The sequence below is a fragment of the Elephas maximus genome, chromosome 25, assembly GCF_024166365.1.
Source record: "Elephas maximus indicus isolate mEleMax1 chromosome 25, mEleMax1 primary haplotype, whole genome shotgun sequence".
NCBI classification, from domain to species: Eukaryota; Metazoa; Chordata; class Mammalia; order Proboscidea; family Elephantidae; genus Elephas; species Elephas maximus.
The window spans coordinates 31,768,265-31,787,635 of NC_064843.1; the positions used below are offsets into that span (position 1 = coordinate 31,768,265).

Below are 19,371 nucleotides of genomic sequence, written 5' to 3' on the forward strand. Positions count from 1 at the left end.
CACATTTATTCTCTCAAAAAGTTCTTATTATGAGATATAAAACTATCATTATCCATTCGCATGCTTATTTAATATAAATGGTAACATTACACACATGCACATGTACGTATATATATTTTGCATAGTCAGATGTCTAAAGGACAAGGACCTGAATCCTGGCACGCAGTCCCTTATATAGCACCATGTATGATTAAGCGCTCATTAACTAGTATGTGACGATTACTAATTAAACAATAGCCTCAAGAGACAAGGTGGACATCAACAGATGAATGGATAAACAAAATGTGGTATAAACGCAAAAAAAAACAGTGCCGTTGAGTCGATTCCAACTCATAGCAACCCTATAGGACAGAGTAGAACTGCCCCATAGAGTTTCCGAGGAGCGCCTGGCGGATTCGAACTGCCGACCCTTTGGTTAGCACACAGCACTTAACCACTACGCCACCAGGGTTTCCCAAAATGTGGTATAGACATACCAAAACCAAACCCACCACCATCAAGTGGATTTCGACTCATAGCGACCCTATAGGACAGAGTAGAGCTGCCCCATAGGGTTTCCAAAGAGCAGCTGGTGGATTCCAACTGTCAAACTTTTGGTTAGCAGCCGTAGCTCTTAACCACTGTGCCACCAGGCCTCCACAGACATACAATGGAATAGACATATAATAGAAGAGACAAACAATGGAATATTATTCAGCCATAAAGAGAAATGAAGTTCTGATACAGCACAGATGAACTCTGAAAACATTAAGCTGAGTGAAATAAGTCAGGCACAAAAGGGCAAATACTGTATGATTCCACCTACATGAAATATCTAGATTAGGCAAATGCATGGAAAAAAGTTTATTAGTGGTTATCAGGGGCTGGGGAGGAGAGAATTGAGAGTTATTGCTTTAAGGAGTACTGAGTTTCTCTCTTCAGTGATGAAAAATGCTTGGAAATAGTGGTGATGATTGTACAACGTGGTAAATATAATTAATGTCACTAAATTGTACACTTAAAAATGGTTAAAATGGCAATTTTTTGTTATATATATATTTTACCACAACAAATTAAAAAAAAGAGAGTGAGAGAAAGCCAAAGAGAGTGGACAGGGTGTATCTGAAAGAATAACAAAGAATCAGAGCAAGCTTGAGGACAGGGGCCATCTCATATTCATCTGTGAACCTTCTTTGCCCCACATTTTTAGTGAGCTAGACTATCCCAAAATTATGACTAGCCATGCAACCTTGTACAAGCCCCTTTATTTTCTTACAGCTCAGTTTCCTCATCTATAAAATGGTCTCTGCCTAGCCTATCTCAGAGTCCCTATAAGGAATAAATGAGGTCAAGTACATCAGAGGCCAAGTAAATCAAAATTTTTAGAAAATATGAAAGCAGTATAATATTCTTATTCAAGTCTTCCCACAGAATGGCCAAAGCCCTCACTTTTGCTTTCATTTTTCCTAAAGCCTCTAAAATCTAAAATTTAAGTTAACAACAGCATGGTCCTCTCTTTCTGGGTCACAGTGGGCTAGAAAATCTAATTTTATATTTCAGAGATGCTACAGACATTCACATTGATGGAGTCTTTTCTCAGCCTCTAAGGTCCTGTGGGCCAGGTATCATATTTTTCTTTGATTAGTCCTACACCATGCTCACAAATGTGTCACATTAAACCCAGGAGCTTTAAAAAAAGAAAAGAAAAAAAATAATTTTGACAAGGGTGGTGATTTTATATAGCAACAGGATAAATGTCTAAGTTTTATCAAGAAAAGTATTTTCTTATGTTCCAGTGGGATCTCCTTACCTACATTCCTGCCTCAGTTGAGAAGTCGAAAAAGAAATCAGCTACCTACTGGGTCTAATAAACACCTCATCAGTCCTACTACTAACTGATATTACATAAACTTCCAACTTTCACAAAATGGTATTTCAGCAAGGCAGTAATGAGCCCATAATTGTAATCATCAACTCCTGGGTAACGTAGTATGGCACAGAAGGCAGAGGTCATCTGAAGACCAGAAAGAGGGATGAGAACCGAAACTAAAGACAGACGAATTCTCAGTCTTGATGAGAAAATTCAGCATGGTCTGCCACTCATTCAGCATTTCTTCACAAGTAAGCTATGGGCATGGGTGATAGGTTTTTCCACTGTGGTTACAATTTCATTTCACAAGGTAAAAGGCTCTCCCGTCCAAGTTTAATAGGAAAACAGAGAGCCTGTCTCTCTGTGAATTACTAAAACACAGTTTTTGATAGCCTGTTTTGTCATGTCTAGTAGAAAGGACACCCTCTGTACCTGTCCACCACTGCAGCAATAGCTGGTAGACTAAAAGGTAAAGTCGAAAAGGCCAGCTGGGAACAAAATGGCCCGTGACATAATGGCTCTAGGTAAAAGAGGGGTGTATACTTCCATTTTTTGGCTTTAGAAATTTGTTTCTGGGCCTGATCCCACTCAAGAGTTTCGGTAGAGAAACTGAGCATTCATCTTACATTAATCTCCAATGGGATGTGTCCACAAAAAAACAAAATTATAAAAAAAAAAAACAAACTTCTTAGCCATAACCAAACACCTCAAGGGACTGAGTCACTGGGCTTGAGGGCTTAAGACCACAGTCTTGAGGGACATCTAGGTCAGCTGGCATAACATAGTCCATAAAGACACTGTTCTACATTCTGCACTGGCGAGTAGCAACCAGGGTCTTAAAAACTTGCAAGTGGCCATCTAAGATACAACTACTGGTTATCTCTTCCCATTCGGAGCAAAGAAGAGTGAAGAAAATCAAAGACTCAAGGAAATAATTAGTCTAAAGGACTAACAGGCTGCACTAATGACAGCCTCCATCAGCCTGAGACAAGAAGAACTAGATAGCGCCCAGCTATCGTGACCGACCGCTCTGAGTGGGATCAGAGTACAAAGTCCTGGACAGAGTGGGAGACAAATGTAGAATAAAATTCAAATTCATTTAAAAAACCAGACTTACTGGTCTGATACAGACTGGGGAAACCCCCAAGACTAAGGTCCTTAGACACCCCTCAAACCTGGAACAGAACCCACTCCTGGAGATCATCTTTCAGCCAAACAATACGCCAATCAAGTGAACAATAACACCCGTGAGGTATATGCTCCTCAGAACAATTAACCACATGAGACCAAAAGGGCAGCATTTGCCAAAAAAACAAAGTTCAGAAGGCAGGAAAGATGGGCGAATAGACATAGGGAACCCAGGGAGGAAGTGAGTACAGTGCTGTCACATTGAGGGGACTGCAACCAATGTCATGAAACAACATTATAAACTGTTGAATGGGAAACTAATTAGCTCTGTAAACTTTCACCCAAACCACAATAAAATGTTTAAAAAGATAGAAAAAGGAGCAAGATGCATTAAGCAGATGACTTTTTAAAAAGTAATCTCAAAATGCTTCCTTAAGAAAAATGAATGAGTATAGATTCAGAGTATGCCACTGATTTAATGAAACAAATGTGGAGGTTGCTTTTTTTTTTTTATTCCTGTTGTCATTGTTGTTAGGTGCCGTCGAGTCGGTTCCAACTCATAGTGACCCTATGAATAACAGAAAGAAACACTGTCCAGTCTTGCACCATCTTCACAACTGTTGCTATGTTTGAGCCCACTGTTGCAGCCACTGTGTCAGTCCATCTTGTTGAGAGTCTTCCTCTTTTTCTCTGACCCTCTACCAAACATGATGTCCTTCTCCAGGGACTGGTCTTTCCTGACAACATGTCTGAAGTATGTAAGATGAAGTGTCACCATCCTCCCTTCAAAGGAGGCTTTTATTCCTAAACTAGGACAATGATTAGATATAATTCAATTACTGTAGATGAATTTCAAAACACAGACAAAATGGCCTTTCCCTCCTTTGTAAATAGTTGGCACACAGCTACTTAGAATGAACTTGGACTCTTTATTCCAGTCCTAGATTAAACTGAGGGAGAAAATGCACTCACTCAGCATTTATTACCAGACCAAACCAAACCAAACCCAGTGCCGTCGAGTCGATTCCAACTCATAGCGACCCTACAGGAGAGAGTAGAACTGCCTATAGAGTTTCCAAGGAGCGTCTGGTGGATTCGAACTGCCGACCCTTTGGTTAGCAGCCATAGCACTTAACCACTATGCCACCAGGGTTTCCCAGCATTTATTAAGTACCTACTAAATGCTAGTGGACACTACCATGCCGCAGGGGAAATGTTCAAAGCAGGCTACAACCACCCTAACCTTCCGGGAACACAGAATTCATCTAAAATCCATAAACAAGATCAAAAGTTACACTAACAGGTCCGTTTCCAAAACTGCCTTTTTACCTCATCTGCCTTTCTTCAGAGCATGTTTAACTGGCTTAAAAACAGGGGCTGCTTTTTAATACATATTATGAGGGAAGTTAGACTACAGATGAGAAAAGGTGGAAGTAAATCCTTTTAAATGTAATTTTGACTCTGGAAATACCAAGACAAGAATAGCTCCTAGCAAAACAACAGCTTGAGATCCCTAAGTCTTGTTAGATGGTGCTTGCTGCAGCAAAGCGCTAGAGCAACAACCAACTCCCTCCCAGTCCAATTAGAAGAAAGCCCCCCAGGAAGCTCAAACCCGTCCCAGCCCTATTCTTGCTCATTAACACTGGGTCTGTAACACAAGGCACCGTCAACTATTGTACATACCCTCTGGGGCAAGATGGTGTGTCTCAGTCAGTTTGTTCCATTTTAGCATCCTTAGACCCAAACTGCTCAAGTTCAATTGATCCCTGCTGGTCTAAAAACTCTCAGTCTGCTCCTTTTTTCTAAGTTCCCAGAGTAATCCTTTACAAAATCCAGACAACACTGCAAGTCCTTCTGGCTTTCTAGAGTCTGAAAAAACTAAGCACTGATTGAAAATAGTGCCAACAACCGACCACTCAGAATTATTCCAGACAAAAAAGAGCTGTCCCATCAGCGCTGATGACCCAATCTATAACAACACAAACTTCTCCCTTCCTGCATATCAGTATACGACCCACTGTACTGATGCCTTAGTTAACATTATAATGAGACCTTACTCTTCTAAATCCTCAAGGGGTGGAGAGAAAGCAGACTTTGAATAAACTGAGTTTAGGTTACTACTTTTTATTAAAGAATAAGGCACTTAGCTGGGAAGCAGTAGTTGTGTGTGCATGTGTGTGATTTAATAAAGGCACGTACTTGATATCCTGATAAGTCTGTAATGACTACACGAGCAACCGGCAAGAGTACAATGTCAGTTTCCAGCATATGGGGAATGGCAACTTTCACTGCCAACACAGACCACGACAATAAATCTGAAATGCACTCATCTCCATTATCTATCAAAAGCTGACTCATCCTTCTAATACTCAATTCCCTGATCACTTTCAAGCCAGAGATGACCCACACATTCTGAAAGGCACTGCCTCAACAGAACACTCCAAGGGCAACGACCACACACGCACTGGGGTAGTAATCTGTTTTTGCTCTCGACTGGAGTTAGTATTTCTGGTTTCCCCAATAACACCCAGCACAGCCTATCATACAAAGTAGGCACCCAGTAAATGCCAGTGATCTACCAAAATGACTTTAGAAAGGACTCTATTGACTTGACATGCAAACTGAGAACATGGCAAAGGACTCACAAAAACAGGTTACTTATGGATTTGGTGCAGTGGGAGGGGTGATCAGCTACCACCTGGGGTTTTATCATCCCCCTGTTTTATTCCTCCTGTTCCTTTAGGCAAATTGGGTAAATCTGACTTACACCAGGTCACAAAAGCTATTCAGCAATACCTTATGAAAATACCATTTTTTAAATTGTGCTTAGATGACGGTTTACAGAGCAAACTGGCTTCTCATTAAACAATTAATACACATACTGTTTTGTGACATTGGTTGCCAACCCTGCCATGTGTCAACACTCTCCCCTTCTTGACTTTCGGTTCCCCACTTCCATTGGTCCGGCTTTCCTGTCCCCTCTTGCATTCTTGTCCTGTTTGTTTTATGTGCCTGTCTAATCTTTGGCTGAAGGGTGAACCTCAGGAGTGACTTTAGTTCTGAGTTAAAAGGGTTTCTGGGATCATACTCTCGAGGCTTCTCCAGTCTCTGTTTCAGACCAGTAAGTCTGGTCTTTTTTTGGTGAGTTTGAATTTTGTTCTATATTTTTCTCTAGCTCTCTTGGATTTTCTCCAGGACCCTCTTGAAAATATCTTTAAATGTATCTTTGGTTTTATTTTTCTGTAAACACGCTAAAAAAGGTTCAGAAAAAAGGACTCTAAACATGTTTAAATGATTTAAAGGAAAAGTTGTTTTAAAAAAGCAGTATTTTTAAAGGGCAGCAGCTGTTGGATTCCACTTTATGGCTGCTCCTAAGGCATTCAGGGTAACTCTCCAACAGCCCGTGAGGTGTGTGCCCCTCCCTCTCTCCCACCCTCGGAGGTGCTCTGCACAGACCAGATTCTGCTGTGCTCTGCAGCCAACCCATGGCTGGGCTCCAGCCTCTCAAGAGGCCAGACGAGGCACAGAAGTGCTGACAAGCCCTCCCCAGCAGCAGCGATGCAGAGCGCCAGAGTAAACTCTGAAGCAGCTTCTCACGGTTGAAAAGACGAGGCACAAGCTGTTTTCTCACATCCTCTGCCTCTTAAGGTTACAACAAACCAGCCTCCGATCCAATTAAAATCCCTATAGTTTATGTTTTCCTGGAGAAGGACAAAGCAAAGGTGACCTGTGCTTGCTGAGAACATAACCAGTTACGTATAGTCTTGGTTAATAAATGAAGAGTAAAAAAAGATTAAAAATTTAAGTCATGACTGCCACAAAATTGTTTATTCACGGTAAGGTGTTTTCAGCAGTTACAGTTGTACAACAGTAAATTGCTAACAACCGTTTCCTGAAGAAAAATTTCCATTATGGATCACAGATAACACAGAAAGCAGGGTGCAATGTTGCAGGGAGATCATTGCGCCAACCGATCGGTGCAAGTCCAGAGGGCCTACCCTTTCTTGAAACCAGCCTCAAGAAAAATTATACTTTGAGGAGGATGACATTTACTCTAATTGCTGCATCTAATTAAAATTAAGGTAATTAAAAAAATTTCAAATGGCTTTAAATTTGATATAGGGCATAATTAAAAATCAGATTTTAAAAAATATCATTAGGGCAGTTGTGTAAAGGTTGGTATTCGAGAGGGGAAAAAAAAAAACGGTTTATATCTCAGAAAACAGGAGGGAAATGGCAGTTTGTCAAAGTTATTATAGGGGGATTTGTTTTGTTTTCCTTTTTAAAGACCAGAACTTAACAGCTTTGAACATCTGTGCCCCTGCCTTCTCCAAGTATGCCAACGTCGAACAACATTTCTTGTGTCAGTCTTCTCCCCAGCACGAACCAGGCTGGTGAATCAGCAAGATATCAGTGTCTTCAGAAAGCTGCTACTATTATTTTAAGTTAGCAGCGGTAGAAAAATGAATGAATACTGTGTTTCCAGAAATAAACTAGGTGATTTCTGTACTAATACACAGGGTAAGAGGTGACTATGTAACTCCATCAGGGAAGTAGTAAATTCCAAAGGGAAAAGACTCCTTAGAGCTCAAGGTGCTCTGGAAAAAACACTGGACCGGAAATCAGAAAACTGGAGTGCTAGCCTAACTTTGCCATCAGTTAGCTGTTCAATATCACAGACTCATCGATCAATCAATAAGGCTAAGTCATCTCTAAGGTCGGTCATATTGTGAAAATCTACCATTCTGCAGGTGAACTGAAATGTGAAATCACAACTAGAACTTTTAGTCACTAAACCCTCAAGGGTCAGTACCTTGAATAGGGCCAGTCATATGTTTACTGACTGATGCTGCTTGAGGACTCAGACCAGCCTTTGGTTCCTCCAGGCCTAGCACAGTGTCTGGCACATCATGAGCACTCAAAGCATGTCTACTGAATGAATTCATGACAGCTTATACCAAGCTCACTCAGAAACCAGCAAGGGTTCTCGTATAACCCAGAACCCCACAGTGAACCCTGGAGAATACAGTCATCAATCTGGGGACTTGCAGAGCAATTCTTAATAATGTCTAGTATTATATGAAGTATCAGAAACATCTAAAGAACATGGTTTAAGAAGCCTACATTAAAATTATTCACTGATTTATTTCTATGAGAATTATCAGGAAGGAAAGAATCTAGGCAGACACTCTCTCCAGGGGGAGATTACCAGGAAGCTGAGTAACAGGAAGCAGCAGCAGATTCCCCGTGAATATCACCACTCAAGCAGACTAACTACATTTGTCTCTTACCTTTGGAAATCTGGATTTAAACAAAACAACTATTGGAGGAGAATCTGGTCTAATGAACAGGCACATCAAACAGCTTTTGCACCAAAAGCTGCTGCCCATCTGACAGCAAAGACAAAGCAGAGAAAGGTTTTGGAAGCCAGGATTCAGACTGAGTTACAATTAACATTTACCAAGTACCTACTATGTTTCAGGGACTGTGTTCAGCACTTAATCTCCTTTAATCCTCTTAATAATACTGAAAGGCAAAGGTTACTACTCCGCTTTTGTAGATGAGAATACCAAGGCTTGGAGGGGCGACAAATGTCACACAAAAACTGAAGCTGGGAATCAAATGTAGATTCTCTGGTTAAGCCAGTGTTCATTTAACAAATACCAACTACTACTGTGCACTCAGGCTTTTTTCAGGAGTTGGGAACACAGCAGAGGACAAACAGACAAAAAAATCCCTGTCCTCCTGAACATCCGAATGTGCTTTCCACCATGGTTTGCTGGTTCCTCTGGTCTCAAGTCCACTGGGCCCCCTGTTAGCAGAATGATGTCTAGATCAACAGGTTCAAGTCCTGTTTGGCCTTGCCTCTATAATGGGGCCTCAAATCCACATCCTGACAATGAATGCTGTTCATGTGTGGACATATTCGTCAGGATGTATTCTAGTACTAATAAGAGCAAATAGGACAATTAAGGATTGCCAAGGTTTTTTAACAGATAAAACCAGGTTTTGGAATGAGTAAAGGGAAGCGTGTGTTTCAGGATGGGAGATAATTAGAATGGAAATAGAACAGCAGACGTGAGCACACATCAGCAGAGACAGACAGGCGATGAGAGTAAACAGCACGTCCTCCAGTACATCAGCCTCCTACTGAGGACAGACCTGAAAGGATATCTGTGTTGTCGTGGCCAAGCAGCCCGAGAAGAGACTGCACGGCATTCAGCTCTACCAGCAGGTGATACAGGTCTGGCATGGTGGCCACCACGTGCATCTCCTGAATGATGTCATTTAGGTCCAGCTCAGACTCCATGAACCTAGGAGAGGAAAACAAGACAGCATTACTGCAAGGAATGTGGCGCTATCAGCACCAAGGAGAAACCAGCAACACCATCCAGACCAAGAGACGATCTGTTAAAGTGTCTGCAACAGACCAACCAAGAAGTACACTCATCCAAACATCAGACTGTCACACAATTTCCTTGGGAAATCGATTTCCTCATTACAAAAATCAATCTTGGATTCAGATCTCATTACAGGGTTCCCCTTACTTTTGCAGTCACAAGCCACCTTTTAGAGGCTCCTGAAGCACTTGGCAGCATTAAGGGACCTGCCCACCAGTACTGTGGATTAGCTACCATTACCCTCTATATGGCAAGTCACTCTGTTGTCCTGAACATAGTTATCCCACTAATCCAGAATGAGTTTCTCCTACTCCCCGCTTCAGATCAAGGGCCAATCATTCCCCTTCCTCCAAAGGAAAACACTTAGATTCTTCTGCCATTCCAAAACACCCTTCCCTCCCCTACTTCCTCTCTAGTGGGATGACTAAGAGGCAGCTCCCAAAATAAAGAAGGCAAACCTAGTTTCTAAAAACTGGCATCCCATAATTACCACCATATCTATATAGCATGAAACTTCACTCACATTTCCACACCTGAACCTTCCAACAAACGTACACTCAGGCACTAAGAACAGAACTGTTTTGCTTTCATCTCTTGCCCTCCCCCCACTCAGGGGTATTTGACATGTAAGAAATGCCAGTTAAGCTTCTGAAGAACAAGACAGCAAAGTTTGTTGTGAGAAGGAAATGAGCTAATTCATGTAAAGCAACTGAACGATACCTGACTGAAAGGAAGCAGTGGTTAAACAGACTCGGGAGCCAGATTGCCTGGGCTGACCCTGGCGTGGCCGCCTACTTAACCTCGCCATGCTTCAGTTTCCTCCTCAGTAAATGAGGAGAATAACGTTATCTACCTTATAGGGAAAGAAGAAATGAGTAAACACGCATAAGGCACTTAGCACAATGCCTAGCATATAAAAAGCATTATATAAGTATTTGCTCTCCTTATTATTAGTATTGCTATTGTTATTGTATGCCCATCGTCCCTTTTAGAATGTAAGTTTAAAGACAGACACTATATCTTTGTCTCTACATATCCACAGATTCCTGCAAGAAATGGACAATAAGCAGGGACTCTTGAAGTCATACAGGACTCATCAACTTTCAGATGCTGAAGGACTGGGCAGATATCACCTCTCCAGAAAGGCTGGATTCTGTAAGGAACAAAACCTAGAGCCTGTAAATTCCTTAAAACATGCCTATATTTTAGACAATGTCCCTTTCCAGTATTTTTCTCCATTACTATTTTTAATCAAACTGTATGGGGCAGTTCTACTCTGTCCTATGACATTTATATTTTTTTTTCTGATTACAAAATTCTTTTTTGTAGACAACTTAGAAAATAGAGATAATTCCTCAAAAAAGCAAACAAAAATCACCCAGAATCCTATTAACCAGAAATAAACATTTATAATAATTTGGTAAGGTTAAGTCATTTTGTCAACTCAAAGACTTTTTTTTTCCTAAAAGTAAGCCTATACAGTACCTAGTTCTACATCCAACTGTTGCTGTTGTTAGCACAGGCTGAACAACGCCCCTTATCATTACATATTCTTCTACAACAGGGAAGGCCAATGCCTGATACACTTACTGTCAGTCCTCCTCTTCCGTAAAAACCCCTCACTGAGTAGAACTCAGCACAGCACTCTACTCTATTGAACCAGACATGGCTTCAGCATCCTTCTCAACACAGTGTTCCAGGAGGAGACCACCTACCAATCAACCACCAAGTGGGTGCGGGAGATGCAACCTATCCACAATGCTTGTTCTAAATCATAAATGTTAAGTAATTATATAGTATCCCCCTTATGTGGAGGTACCATAATTTATTTAACCAAACCTCCTTTGTCAGACATTCAGATGTTCTCTACTTTTCCCCTGTAACAAATAACATGAAAATGCACACACTCATAATTATTGTGTTAGGATAAATTCCCAGGAAGGACACTGCCAAGTCAAACAGAATGCACATCTTACAAGATTTGGATATATTTTGCCAGAAAGGTACCATAAAACCATTGCCATCAGGTCGATTGTGACTCATAGTGACACTTTAGGACAGAGCAGAACTGTGCCACGGGGTTTGCAATGAGCAGCTGGTGGATTCAAACTGCTGACCTTTTGGCTAGCAGTCAAGCGCTTAACCACTGTACCACCTGGGCTCCAGAAAGGTACCAATAGTACATAAAGTGCCTATTTCTTCTCACCTGCTTCACGAATAGTATTATTTAAAATCTCTTCCAATTCGAGATGGGAAATATAAGTAACTTTTTATTTTGCATCTTCGATACAAAGATGGCTAAAATATTTTTTAATATTACCGACTATTTGCACTTCTTCTTTGTACATTTTTATATCAGGTTGCTCATCTTATTTGTTGATATATATGTGCTCTATATACTAAAGAAATTAATCTCTGTCATATGCTACAAAAATTAACCAGAGAAAAATATTTGTCCCTTCATTTGTAAATCATGCTTTTGACACAGAGGTTTTTAAAAGCTGAAGTAGTCAAATCTATTCTCTTATGAACTCTTTTCTACATGTGTCCTGAGCAAAGCTTTTTCCATGCTAGGAAGAGGTATATTTTATGGTGCATTTCTCTGTTTCTGTATATTTAAATTCCATATATTGAATCTATCTGAAATTTATTTTAGCACACAGTATATGGCAAAAATCTAATTCTATTTTCTGCAAATGTTTGGCCAATTGCCCCAAACCCCAAACCTATCCCTTCCCCACAGATGTGAGGAAATGCCACCTCTATCACACACTAAATCTTTTTTTTTTTAATAACTTTTATTAAGCTTCAAGTGAACGTTTACAAATCCAATCAGTCTGTCACATATAAGTTTACATACATCTCACTCCCCACTCCCACTTACTCTCCCCCTCTTGAGTCAGCCCTTTCAGTCTCTCCTTTCTTGACAATCTTGCCTGCCTCCCTCTCTCTCTATCCTCCCATTCCCCCTCCAGACAAGAGCTGCCAACACAATCTCAAGTGTCCACCTGATACAATTAGCTCACTCCTCATCAGCGTCTCTCTCCCACCCGCCGACCAGTCCCTTTCATTTCTGATGAGTTGTCTTCGGGGATGGTTCCTGTCCTGTGTCAACAGAAGGTCTGGCGAGCATGGCCGCTGGGATTCCTCCAGTCTCAGTCAGACCATTAAGTTTGGTCTTTTTATGAGAATTTGGGGTCTGCATCCCACTGATCTCCTGCTCCCTCAGGGGTCCTCTGCTGTGCTCCCTGTCAGGGCAGTCATCGATTGTGGCCGGGCACCAACTAGTTCTTCTGGTCTCAGGATGATGTAGGTCTCTGGTCCATGTGGCCCCCCCGTCTCTTGGGCTCTTAGATGTCGTGTGGCCTTGGTGTTCTTCATTTTCCTTTGCTCCAGGTGGGCTGAGACCAATTGCTGCATCTTAGATGGCCGCTTGTTAGCATTTAAGACCCCAGACGCCACATTTCAAAGTGGGATGCAGAATGATTTCATAATAGAATTATTTTGCCAATTGACTTAGAAGTCCCCGCAAACCATGTTCCCCAGACCCCCGCGCTTGCTCCGCTGAGTTTTGAAGCATTCATTTTATCCTGGAAACTTCTTTGCTTTTGGTCCAGTCCAATTGAGCTGACCTTCCATGTATTGAGTGTTGTCTTTCCCTTCACCTAAAGCAGTTCTTATCTACTGATTAATCAACAAAAAACCCTCTCCCACCCTCCCCCCCTCGTAACCACAAAAGTATGTGTTCTTCTCAGGTTTACTATTTCTCAAGATCTTATAATAGTGGTCTTATACAATATTTGTCCTTTTGCCTCTGACTAATTTCGCTCAGCATAATGCCTTCCAGGTTCCTCCATGTTATGAAATGTTTCACAGATTCGTCACTGTTCTTTATCGATGCGTACTATTCCATTGTGTGAATATACCACAATTTATTTACCCATTCATCCGTTGATGGACACCTTGGTTGCTTCCAACTTTTTGCTATTGTAAACAGAGCTGCAATAAACATGGGTGTGCATATATCTGTTTGTATGAAGGCTCTTGTATCTCTAGGGTATATTCCGAGGAGTGGGATTTCTGGGTTGTATGGTAGTTCTATTTCTAACTGTTTAAGATAACGCCCGATAGATTTCCAAAGTGGTTGTACCATTTTACATTCCCACCAGCAGTGTATGAGCGTTCCAATCTCTCCGCAGCCTCTCCAACATTTATTATTTTGTGTTTTTTGGATTAATGCCAGCCTTGCTGGTGTGAGATGGAATCTCATCGTAGTTTTAATTTGCATTTCTCTAATGGCTAATGATTGAGAGCATTTTCTCATGTATCTGTTGGCTGCCTGAATATCTTCTTTAGTGAAATGTGTGTTCATATCCTTTGCCCACTTCTTGATTGGGTTGTTTGTCTTTTTGTGGTTGAGTTTTGACAGAATCATGTACATTTTAGAGATCAGGCGCTGGTCTGAGATGTCATAGCTGAAAATTCTTTCCCAAACTGTTGGTGGTCTTTTTACTCTTTTGGTGAAGTCTTTAGATGAGCATAGGTGTTTGATTTTTAGGAGCTCCCAGTTATCGGGTTTCTCTTCATCATTTTTGGTAATGTTTTGTATTCTGTTTATACCTTGTATTAGGGCTCCTAGGGTTGTCCCAATTTTTTCTTCCATGATCTTTATCGTTTTAGTCTTTATGTTTAGGTCTTTGATCTACTTGGAGTTAGTTTTTGTGCATGGTGTGAGGTATGGGTCCTGTTTCATTTTTTTGCAAATGGATATCCAGTTATGCCAGCACCATTTGTTAAAAAGGCTATCTTTTCCCCAGTTAATTGACACTGGTCCTTTGTCAAATATCAGCTGCTCATATGTGGATGGATCTATGTCTGGGTTCTCAATTCTGTTCCATTGGTCTATGTGTCTGTTGTTGTACCAATACCAGGCTGTTTTGACTACTGTGGCTGTATAATAGGTTCTGAAGTCAGGTAAGGTGAGGCCTCCCACTTTCTTCTTCTTTTTTCAGTAGTGCTTTGCTTATCCGGGGCTTCTTTCCCTTCCATATGAAATTGGTGATTTGTTTCTCTATCCCCTTAAAATATGACATTGGAATTTGGATCGGAAGTGTGTTAAATGTATAGATGGCTTTTGGTAGAATAGACATTTTTACTATGTTAAGTCTTCCTATCCATGAGCAAGGTATGTTTTTCCACTTAAGTATGTCCTTTTGAATTTCTTGTAGTAGAGCTTTGTAGTTTTCTTTGTATAGGTCTTTTACATCCTTGGTAAGATTTATTCCTAAGTATCTTATCTTCTTGGGGGCTACTGTGAATGGTATTGATTTGGTTATTTCCTCTTCGGTGTTCTTTTTGTTGATGTAGAGGAATCCAAGTGATTTTTGTATGTTTATTTTATAACCTGAGACTCTGCCAAACTCTTCTATTAGTTTCAGTAGTTTTCTGGAGGATTCCTTAGGGTTTTCTGTGTATATAATCATGTCATCTGCAAATAGTGATAACTTTACTTCTTCGTTGCCAATCTGGATACCTTTTATTTCTTTGTCTAGCCTAATTGCCCTGGCTAAGACTTCCAACACGATGTTGAATAAGAGCGGTGATAAAGGGCATCCTTGTCTGGTTCCCGTTCTCAAGGGAAATGCTTTCAGGTTCTCTCCATTTAGAGTGATATTGGCTGTTGGCTTTGCATAGATGCCCTTTATTATGTTGAGGAATTTTCCTTCAATTCCTATTTTGGTAAGAGTTTTTATCATGAATGGGTGTTGGACTTTGTCAAATGCCTTTTCTGCATCAATTGATAAGATCATGTGGTTTTTGTCTTTTGTTTTATTTATGTGATGGATTACATTAATGGTTTTTCTGATGTTAAACCAGCCTTGCATACCTGGTATAAATCCCACTTGATCAGGGTGAATTATTTTTTTGATGTGTTGTTGGATTCTATTGGCTAGAATTTTGTTGAGGATTTTTGCATCAATGTTCATGAGGGATATAGGTCTATAATTTTCTTTTTTTGTAATGTCTTTACCTGGTTTTGGTATCAGGGAGATGGTGGCTTCATAGAATGAGTTGGGTAGTATTCCGTCATTTTCTATGCTTTGGAATACCTTTAGTAGTAGTGGTGTTAACTCTTCTCTGAAAGTTGGGTAGAACTCTGCAGTGAAGCCGTCCGGGCCAGGGCTTTTTTTTGTTGGGAGTTTTTTGATTACCGTTTCAATCTCTTTTTTTGTTATGGGTCTATTTAGTTGTTCTACTTCTGAATGTGTTAGTTTAGGTAGGTAGTGTTTTTCCAGGAATTCATCCATTTCTTCTAGGTTTGCAAATTTGTTAGAGTACAATTTTTCATAATAATCTGAAATGATTCTTTTAATTTCATTTGGTTCTGTTGTGATGTGGTCCTTCTCATTTCTTATTCGGGTTATTTGTTTCCTTTCCTGTATTTCTTTAGTCAGTCTAGCCAATGGTTTATCAATTTGTTAGTTTTTTCAAAGAACCAGCTTTTGGCTTTGTTAATTCTTTCGATTGTTTTTCTGTTCTCTAATTCATTTAGTTCAGCTCTAATTTTTATTATTTGTTTTCTTCTGGTGCCTGATGGATTCTTTTGTTGCTCACTTTCTATTTGTTCAAGTTGTAGGGACAGTTCTCTGATTTTGGCTCTTTCTTCTTTTTGTATGTGTGCATTTATTGATATAAATTGGCCTCTGAGCACTGCTTTTGCTGTGTCCCAGAGGTTTTGACAGGAAGTATTTTCATTCTCGTTGCTTTCTATGAATTTCCTTATTCCCTCCTTGATGTCTTCTATAACCCAGTCTTTTTTCAGGAGGGTATTGTTCAGTTTCCAAGTATTTGATTTCTTTTCCCTAGTTTTTCTGTTATTGATTTCTAGTTTTATTGCCTTGTGGTCTGAGAAGATGCTTTGTAATATTTCGATGTTTTGGACTCTGCAAAGGTTTGTTTTATGACCTAATATGTGGTCTATTCTAGAGAATGTTCCATGTGCGCTAGAAAAAAAAGTATATTTTGCAGCAGTTGGGTGGAGAGTTCTGTATAAGTCAATGAGGTCAAGTTGGTTGATTGTTGTAATTAGATCTTCCGTGTCTCTCTTGAGCTTCTTACTGGATGTCCTGTCCTTCTCCGAAAGTGGTGTGTTGAAGTCTCCTACTATAATTGTGGAGGTATCTATCTCGCTTTTCAATTCTGTTAAAATTTGATTTATGTATCTTGCAGCCCTGTCACTGGGTGCGTAAATATTTAATATGGTTATGTCTTCCTGATCAATTGTCCCTTTTATCATTATATAGTGTCCTTCTTTATCCTTTGTGGTGGATTTAAGTCTAAAGTCTATTTTGTCAGAAATTAATATTGCTACTCCTCTTCTTTTTTGCTTATTGTTTGCTTGACATACTTTTTTCCATCCTTTGAGTTTTAGTTTGTTTGTGTCTCTAAGTCTAAGGTGTGTCTCTTGTAGGCAGCATATAGATGGATCGTGTTTCTTTATCCAGTCTGTGACTCTCTGTCTCTTTATTGGTGCATTTAGTCCATTTACATTCAGGGTAATTATAGATAAATAAGTTTTTAGTGCTGTCATTTTGATGCCTTTTTATGTGTGTTGTTGACAATTTCATTTTTCCACATACTTTTTTGTGTTGAGGCGTTTTTCTTAGTAAATTGTGAGATCCTCATTTTCATAGTGCTTGACTTTATGTTAGTTGAGTCGTTACGTTTTTCTTGGTTTTTATCTTGAGTTATAGAGTTGTTATACCTCTTTGTGGTTACCTTATTATTTACCCCTATTTTTCTAAGTAAAAACCTAACTTGTATTGTTCTATATTGCCTTGTATCACTCTCCATATGGCAGTTCAATGCCTCCTGTATTTAGTCCCTCTTTTTGATTATTGTGATCTTTTACCTATTGACTTCCATGATTCCCTGTTATGTGTATTTTTTTTTAATTAATCTTAATTTGTTTGTTTTTGTGATTTCCCTATTTGAGTTGATATCAGGATGTTCTGTTTTGTGACCTTGTGTTGTGCTGATATCTGATATTATTGGTTCTCTGACCAAACAATATCCTTTAGTATTTCTTGTAGCTTTGGTTTGGTTTTTGCAAATTCTCTAAACTTGTGTTTGTCTGTAAATATCTTAATTTCACCTTCATATTTCAGAGAGAGTTTTGCTGGATATATGATCCTTGGCTGGCAGTTTTTCTCCTTCAGTGTTCTGTATATGTCGTCCCATTCCCTTCTTGCCTGCATGGTTTCTGCTGAGTAGTCAGAACATATTCTTATTGATTCTCCCTTGAAGGAAACCTTTTTCTCCCTGGCTGCTTTTCAAATTTTCTGTTTATCTTTGGTTTTGGTGAGTTTGATGATAATATGTCTTGGTGTTTTTCTTTTTGGATCAATCTTAAATGGGGTTCGATGAGCATCTTGGATAGCTATCCTTTCGTCTTTCATGATGTCAGGGAAGTTTTCTGTCAGGAGTTCTTCAACTATTTTCTCTGTGTTTTCTGTCCCCCCTCCCTGTTCTGGGACTCCAATCACCCGCAGGTTATCCTTCTTGATAGAGTCCCACATGATTCTTAGGGTTTCTTCATTTTTTTTTAATTCTTTTATCTGATTTTTTTTCAGCTATGTTGGTGTTGATTCCCTGGTCCTCCAGATGTCCCAGTCTGCATTCTAATTGCTCGAGTCTGCTCCTCTGACTTCCTAGTGCGTTGTCTAATTCTGTTATTTTATTGTTAATCTTTTGGATTTCTACATGTTGTCTCTCTATGGATTCTTGCAACTTATTAATTTTTCCAGTATGTTCTTGAATAATCTTTTTGAGTTCTTCAACAGTTTTATCAGTGTGTTCCTTGGCTTTTTCTGCAGTTATCCTAATTTCATTTGTGATATCATTAAGCATTCTGTAAATTAGTTTTTTATATTCTGTATCTGATAATTCCAAGATTGTATCTTCATTTGGGAAAGGTTTTGATTCTGTTTGAGGGGTTGGAGAAGCTGTCCCGGTCTGCTTCTTTAAGTGGTTTGATATGGATTGTTGTCTCCGAGCCATCACTGGGAAACTAGTTTTTCCAGAAAATCCACTGCGTCCAGTCCAAATCCCTGCGGGATGGTTCCCCGGCTCGGATGCTGCTCTTTCTGCTCCAAGACCAGTCACTGCCTCCCAGGGACTTCTCCTACCGGCTGCGTCCCACTCCGCCCGTGGAACCGGCTGGTTCCCCTCCCGGGGTTAGTTCAGGGGGGTGGAGCAGGTCTCTGTGTTTGTGCCGTACCTGACTGGTGCGCTGGCTCCAGGCTCTGGAAACAATCGCTGCTTGCCTGTATTAGTTCGTTCTCCGTCTCTAAATCTGTGTTTGTTGTTCAGGGTTCGTAGATTGTTATGTATGTGATCGATTCACTTGTTTTTCCGTGTCTTTGCTGTAAGAGGGATCCGAGGTAGCGTCTGCCTAGTCCGCCATCTTGGCTCCGCCCCCTATCACACACTAAATCTTAATGTGTACTCTGATCTGTTACTGGACTTTCTACTCCACTTCATTGGTCTGCAAATTCCTGAACCAGGGCCACACTACTCACATTAGTATTAAGCTCATCTGTCAGTTTGTCACACTGTGGTGGCTTGCCCGTTGCTATGATGCTGGAAGCTATGCCACCAGTATTTCAAATACCAGCAGGGTCACCAATGGTGGAGAGGTTTCAGCAGAGCTTCCAGACTAAGACAGACTAGGAAGAAGGAACTAGTGATCTATTTTAAAAAAACAAAACAAAAAAACTGGCCAGTGAAAACCTTATGAATAGCACCAGAACACTGTCTGCTATAGAGCTGGAAGATGAGCCCCTCAGGTTGGAAGGCACTCAAAGCACGACTGGGGAAGAGCTGCCTCCTCAAAGTGGAGTCGACCTTAATGACGTAGACGGAGTCAAGCTTTTGGGACCTTCATTTGCTGATGTGGTACGGCTCAAAATTAGAAGCAACAGCTGCAAACAT

General features: G+C 40.3%; 1 protein-coding gene across 1 annotated transcript in view; it reads right to left on the bottom strand.

Annotated features, from left to right (window-relative positions):
- The window catches only part of CTNNBL1 (catenin beta like 1), a 219,832-nt gene that overhangs the window by 134,963 nt on the left and 65,498 nt on the right, over positions 1 to 19,371 (bottom strand). Inside the window, exon 4 of the mRNA XM_049869635.1 lies at positions 9,150 to 9,291. Within this exon, the coding sequence (XP_049725592.1) occupies positions 9,150 to 9,291 (142 nt within the window). The remainder of the gene's footprint in view (positions 1 to 9,149; positions 9,292 to 19,371) is intronic.